This window comes from Aristolochia californica, unplaced genomic scaffold (assembly GCF_029961685.1).
Source record: "Aristolochia californica isolate CCGP_79_NKW_82.1479 unplaced genomic scaffold, dmAriCali1.0.hap1 SCAF_3, whole genome shotgun sequence".
Lineage (NCBI taxonomy): Eukaryota > Viridiplantae > Streptophyta > Magnoliopsida > Piperales > Aristolochiaceae > Aristolochia > Aristolochia californica.
Window position 1 is genome coordinate 45877567 of NW_027181992.1, and position 7205 is coordinate 45884771.

A 7205-nucleotide genomic window follows, 5' to 3' on the forward strand; every position below is an offset into this window, starting at 1 on the left:
TGAAGAACTATTCATTCTTTTGGTTGTAAATTTTGCAATAAATTTGTCTGACATTGAAGAGAAAAAACCATGCAAAAAGACACTGTAAAAAAGAGAATCGGAGAAAATATGGGATGAGAAGAAGAAAGTGGGAAGGCAGAAAAAACACAGCCGGGAAGAAGAAAGTTTTCGATTCATTCAATAATGCTCAATTACATGTATAACCGGTTTAAATAGCGACTCAAAACCCCAAAATATTTTAAAATAACCAAAATACCCATATAGTAAAAATACCCCTAAAGACAAAAATGCCCTTGAACAAATAAAACAATTACTTCTAAAAGATAATATAAAACATAAATAAATAAAATAGTAATTAATCTGTCCAATACGCCTCACTCCCCAACAGCAACATGGTAGGTGTCTTGTCGTAATCCGGTGTTTCCGAGTATAAACTCTATGTAATCGGTGGCACACGAGAGATGTCCCCGTCAAGAAGAACCTGAGATTAATGGGTTGAAGCACTCACATGAAGAGCTACCAAAGAGGCATAGACTCCATCCTTTACATTAATTAGAGCTTCATGCCTTCCTTTCTCTATGATAACCCCATTTTTAACCACAGCAATCAGATCAGCACCTTTAATTGTAGATAACCTGTGAGCCACCACCATGGTTGTCCGGTTCTCCATAACTCGATCTAGAGCATCTTGAACAACTCTCTCGGACTCTGCATCAAGAGCACTTGTTGCTTCATCCAGTAACAAGATCTTTGGATCCTTAACAATGGCACGAGCAATTGCTACTCTTTGCTTCTGTCCACCAGACAACTGGACGCCTCTCTCACCCACCAATGTCTCATAACCCTGCAATTGTCATGATAAACCCATTAAGATTCATTTCAAAGCATTAGACTGAAGAGAGACAAAGTGGCTCATAAACCAGGTTCACAGTGATCCAACCTGTTCCAAGCTACTAATGTACTTGTGTGCATTGGCTGATTCTGCTGCAGCAATAATCTCTGCTTCAGTTGCATGTCCATCTTTTCCATACGCAATATTAGCACGAATTGATTCGTTGAAGAGTACAGGTTCTTGACTCACTAGTCCCATTTGCTGCCTCAACCACCTCAGTTGAAACTTCTTGATTTCAATTCCATCTAGCAAAATTTGGCCTGCATCAGGGTCATAAAATCTTTGCAGCAATGAGATTGCAGTTGATTTCCCACTTCCACTTTCTCCCACCAGAGCTACAGTCTGCAATGAAGAGGAAGGGACTTTTAGACATTGTAGTCAAATCTCTATACTCGACCAAAAACGATCTAAAATTGAAGTAGCGAAAAGGATAAATTTTGTTACTTTGCCAGATCGAACAGCCAAGCAGAGATCTTGGAAAATTTGAACATCAGGCCTTGTGGGGTATTTGAAGCTGACATGCTGGAATTCTATGTCACCCTTCACTTCTTGCAGAGTCAATCCTGAACTATCACTAGAATCTATTTTTGATTCACGATCAAGAATTGCAAATACTGATGAAGCAGCAGACTTTGCTTTTGTTGCATCAGGTGCCAGTGAACTCGACTGAGAAACTGCAAGAGCTGCCATGGTGAGAGCAAAGAAGACCTGCAAATTACATGTAACCATATAAGAATAAAAAGATTGTCTTAGGTACAAGACTACTCTTTCTTTTTCTCTCACTCACACACAAATACATACATACACATCCTATACAAGCTTACTTACCCTGAAAACCTCTGCGAATGTTGTTTTCCCATCCTCAACAAGACGGGCACCAGCATAAAAACTAGCACCATAGACCCCAAACAGAAGGAAGTAGGAAGAGCCAAATCCAACACCACCAATCAAACCTTGTTTAATCCCTGTCTGTAGGGGGCCTTCACATTTCTGTTTGTAGAGGTTCATTACTTTGTCCTCTGCACAGAAGGAGGCTACAGTTCTTATACTCCCTACTGCGTCATTAGCAACTTGACTTGCATCCTCATACATTTTCTGCAACAGTTTCATGTTTCCAAGTTCATAAGGAATCTTCCTCCTATCAAAGAAGCTTATAATATCGAATCTTAAAGTGACAGAATTTTTAAATCATGAAAAAAGGTAATCAAGGAAAGTTTTTTTTGTATATAGAACCAAACCTTTGCATCAGAACTGAATCCTTGAATAAACTTCATGTGCGCCCACCCACTTACACCGATCAGAGGCAACATAACCAAGACAATTAAAGCCAATTGCCAGCTAGCCTGGAAAGCAATAACAAGACCAGCAACTAACGAGGCAGTATTCTCAACAACAAGCCCAAGAGTATCTCCAACCAAACTGCGAACACCAGCAGCATCAGAAGAAAGCCTTGCTCCAATGGCTCCACTTGAGTTGCCTGGGTTATCAAACCATGCGATCTCCATTCGGACTACCTTCTCAAAACACATAGTTCGAATCCTTTTTATCAGACGACAGCCAGCAATAGCAAAGAAATATGTTCTTGCCGGGGAAGCAACTAGAGATATTGTTCCCATAACCACGAACATTAGTGACCAAAACCTTGAATCCTTACGAAGCTTTGAAGGAGGCTCAAAAAATGTCTTGATTATGTTAGAAAGTAGAATTCCAAAGATAGGTAGAATAACGCCATTAATGACTGCAGCTACAGAGCCAAGAAGCAGCATAGAGAGCTCCGGCTTGTTGAGAAGAGCCAATCGCAGAAGTGGGACTTTCTTTGTATTTTCAGATGGAGGATCAGTATCAGGTGTTGCTGCTGCAGCTTCTTCAATTGTCAGTCCAGTTGGTATGCCAAATGAGACTGACAATGAGTGATGACGGCTGCTTCCAACACTCGATGGCCCACGACTAATAGATCGAGGTAAAGAAAAATGTTTGCTCGAAAGCCTGCCAGATCCTGCTCTTATTTCGGACCTCTCACTGCCATCGGTAGTTTGATGATGCTCTTGGTTAACTTCCTGGAGGCGTATTAGTTGAGAGTAGGCTCCATTTGGATTTCCAATCAGCTGCGAGTGAGATCCTGATACAATTCAGTTCAGCTAGTCAGTTTAAATCTCTCAACGCATAGTTTGGACTCAGATAAAATTACTTATGTTAATTTACCTTTCTCAACAACAGATCCACGGTGGATAACAGCAATCATATTGGAATTTCTCACTGTACCCAGTCTGTGGGCAACAATGACTGTCGTTCGATTTACCATAACCCTGTCTAGGGCCTCCTGCACAATGTGCTCAGACTCAGCATCAAGAGCACTTGTGGCTTCATCCAAAAGAAGTATCCGTGGGTCCTTCAGAATTGCTCTGGCTATTGCTACTCTCTGTTTCTGGCCCCCTGAGAGCTGTGTCCCATGCTCACCCACCATTGTATCAAGTCCCTAAGCATAAAAGTGAATGAAGTAAATAAGTAAGAATCCAAGATGTTAATTAAAACCATCTCAAATTAATAAAGTAGTTCCAAAAGAGTAAAACCTGTGGCATTTTGTCTATGAATTTAGCAGCATTTGCAAGTTCAGCTGCAGCCTTAATTTCATCCAGAGTTGCTTCACCCTTGCCATAAGCTATATTATCTTTAATACTTGCAGCAAACAAGACAGGCTCTTGGCTGACAAGTCCAATTTTGTCTCTGATCCATCGTAGCTGAAATTGTTTAAGATTTACTCCATCTATTAGTACTTCTCCACCTTGGGGATCATAAAACCTTTCTATAAGACTAATCACAGTTGACTTCCCACTTCCACTCTCTCCAACCAAAGCAGCAGTCATACCATGGGCTATGGAGAGAGAAAACTCAGTAAATATGGGTTCATTGGGTCTGGCAGGATAACTGAAGGAAACATCTCTCAACTCTATATCGCCTTTAATATCATCCAAAGTAAGTCCACTTGAATCATATGCATCTATTTCTGGCTTCCTCTTGATTGTTTCAAACATTTTGTAAGCTGCAGCTTGTCCAGCTGCAAAAGCACTAAGGCATGGAGATGCCTGGCCGAGACTCCTGAATCAAGCACACAACATGGGCAGGGGTTCAACAGAAAAGCCCTTCAAAATGATAAAGAAAATTGCTAAAATTAACTAGTTTATGTATGTAGCATGCAACAGACTCTCAGGATTGCACGGCATGATGAAATGCTAAACAATTAAATCTGCAAGCAGTAAGAGTTTCAAACTTACATGGAGCCTGTCAAGACTGCAATAATAACGTTAATCACATCACCACCAGTGTAACCGTCATTTAGTATCATTCTTGAACCATACCACACAGCCAGAGCATAACTGGAGAACATGACAAACATGACTGCCCCGTAACCTAGTCCCGCTGCCAAGCCCTCATTAACACCAGATCTATAAGCAGTTTTCAGGGATTTCTCATACTTATTAATAGCTAGCTTTTCCCCAGTAAATGATGCCACCTGAATTGAAATTATGAGTCATAAGCATTATTTGAAAGTTGAAATATACAATATGAATCTTCCACTTGAGCACAGGCATGCATGTATGGAGCCATTTGTTGACAAATGGTCCTACAAATGCAAGTTTGTAGTGCTTCTGCTCATGTGAGAACCTTTTTGTCATGCAAGCATTCTATTTGAAAACTACCAGGGAATTGCATGGAGTTTTTAAGTAGGTAGCTCACAGTTCTAATTGCTCCAATTGTCTGTTCTACCACAACACCTGCTTCAGAATAAGATGTTTGTCCACGAGATGCCATTTTTGATATTATGATTGACATGACAGCTCCAGAAATCACAAGGGGAGGAATAGAGGAGAGCATCACAAGGGTAAGGAGCCATCCTCGGACAAATGCAACTATAAAGCCTCCAAAAAAGGTTGCTACCAGTTGAATGAACTTACCCACCTGTGTAAGAGAAATAACAATTTTAAAGTAAGCAGCAAATGCATTAAGGCCTTGAGAAGGCTAACTTTTTCATACTATTTTGCTTTTAGTTCAACGGTCTTCCTTTTTATTTTTATTATAACAAAGAGAAAGAGGATTCCGTTAAGAGAGCTCCGTAGGAAAGAAACGTACAAATACAAGACAAACAAGAGGAAACGGCAAGAAAAAAAAACCCGATCTTCTCAAGTTCAAAGGAGACTTGAATGGGGAAGAGAAATTGCTAGAAAAGAAGAAAATTGAAAAGCTTTTGCTACCTTCTCACCCATGGCATCTTGAATGAGGATAGTGTCTCCTGACATTCTCCCAACAACTTCTCCCGTGCTAGTTTCTTTATCAAAGAAACCAACATCTTGTCTCAATATGGTTTTCAGGTATAAGGCTCTTATCCTGGCTGCCTGTCTCTCGCCAGTAACTACCCAACAAGCCACCTCTGTCAAAGAACAAAGAGAATTTCATCAGCAGTTTTGAATTGGTTAGCAGTAGGACACACGATATGTGAGAACTGCATTAATAAGAAGGATACAATACTTACGCAAGAATGATGCTACTCCAGATCCCACAGCCAAATAAACAAACTTCAGAGATACCTGAAGACACGATAATCAAAATGAATGAGCAAGTAACTCTTGAGAACGATTTGACACTGATTCAGTTGTCATTAACCAACAAAATTATTCTTTTTGAATCTAAGAATAAAACTCAGAAACTTAAATTGATAAAAACAATGATCATGAAAGTTCATTCTAATAATTTCAAGGAGCCTTATTTTATCAAAATCTCCCGAATGAAAATCCAGAAGAAGAACTTGCATGGTGATGGACATGGCAAGGTCATGCGAGGTGAAGTAAAGCAACGATGACATGAGTATCTTACCTTGGAAACTTCATCAACGACTTTATTGCGATCCACAGTCTCCCCAAAAGAATCGACTAACTGTCCAAAGAGAATGGTCATAACAGGCATAGCCGCCCCATTTGCAATAGAAGCCAGAGTGCCCACAATCATCAAACCAATATCATTAGAGTCAGCGAATGAGAAAAGCTTGTAAAATGAAACTTTATTCGTCTTCTCTTTGTTTCCTTCACTCTTTCCGGATTCTACTTCGACTTTCATTTTCTCAGGGCTTTTATCAGAAATCGGCTCTGCCCACGGGCTCGTGGAGCCGACGTTTCCGTTGCTGTTACCCTCCAACCCATTCTCTTCAGGCATGTTGCCTGACTTGAGTGATCGATGCCCCTTTCTTCTCGTTCAATGCCGCAAAGTTGGCCAACAAGGTCTCAAAGATTTGGGGTCCGAATTCGTGCGTCTTTATGCTTTTATCTGCTTCACAGTGTCAGATGCAAATGGTTGATTAAACTTGTAGAAGAATATGCACTAACAATGCACAGACTGCAAGAAGACATGCAGCTATAAATAACGAAATCAGATTTTAAACTGTGCATTATAGCAACGAACCAGATAGTTCAGTTCTTAAGCAAATGGTTGATTAAACTTGCAGAAGAATATGCACTAAAAATGCACAGACTGCAAGAAGACATGCAGCTATAAGTAACGAAATCAGATTTTAAACTGGCCTAAAGAAAATTCAATTCAAATTCCTCTTGAATCGATATGCAGCGTGTACCGATTTAAAAGAATTATCTATTTTTCAGTTGCACATAGAAGCTCTGCGAAACAGAGGCGCCTCAAGATTCACAAACAACGCAAAAATAAATAAATGATTTCTTCTTCTACAGAAGCAGATAGATAGGCATTCAGTGCACAATATAAAACCTTGCAGCGACTATAAGAGCTTCTATCTACTAAAGTAGAATGGACAAAAAAGATCGGCTTTTGTTTCCTTTCCTAGGCAGAAAACAAGGATTCTATGAGCAAAAAATATGCAACTTCTACAAGTGATCCATCAGATGTAACATTGCGACTCAAGAAACTAAAATTACCGATAATAACTTGGTCTCCGATGTCGAGTCCCTTCAGGTAATGGGTTTTGAAATCTTCCCAAGTTTCTCACTCAACGAATGGGACTCTCATGTACTGAGAATATAAATCACCCATTACTTGATCCCTACGCATGGTGAGCATGCTCGGACGGTCAAGTATTCCACCAGATAGGCTGACATCCGGTCAAAGATCGATCTGCTCATCCACAAACGAAGTTCATGCATCTCCATGTCTCTTTCTCTGTTCGCATCTCGTGTTCTGAAAATCTTCAACTGGGCGAAGCTTCGCTGAAATGTCTGAGAAAACACCCCAGGAAGTCTACCTCTGACGTCTGCATGGAGCTTTTTAAATATTGTTTGCGTTCCAGCTTTACTGC

General features: G+C 40.2%; 1 protein-coding gene across 1 annotated transcript; it reads right to left on the bottom strand.

Annotated features, from left to right (window-relative positions):
• Nucleotides 1-241: 241 nt before the first annotated feature.
• Nucleotides 242-5893, bottom strand: LOC137958473 (ABC transporter B family member 4-like). The gene is made up of 12 exons (XM_068805513.1): nt 5762-5893; nt 5421-5475; nt 5143-5318; nt 4628-4849; nt 4165-4403; nt 3463-3988; nt 3095-3368; nt 2131-3011; nt 1721-1975; nt 1337-1600; nt 941-1234; nt 242-844 (listed from the first exon to the last, which is right to left on the bottom strand). The coding sequence occupies exons 1-12, from the start codon at nt 5891-5893 to the stop codon at nt 488-490; spliced, it is 3675 nt and encodes a 1224-aa protein (XP_068661614.1). The 3' UTR covers nt 242-487.
• Between the last annotated feature and the right edge of the window lie 1312 nt (nt 5894-7205).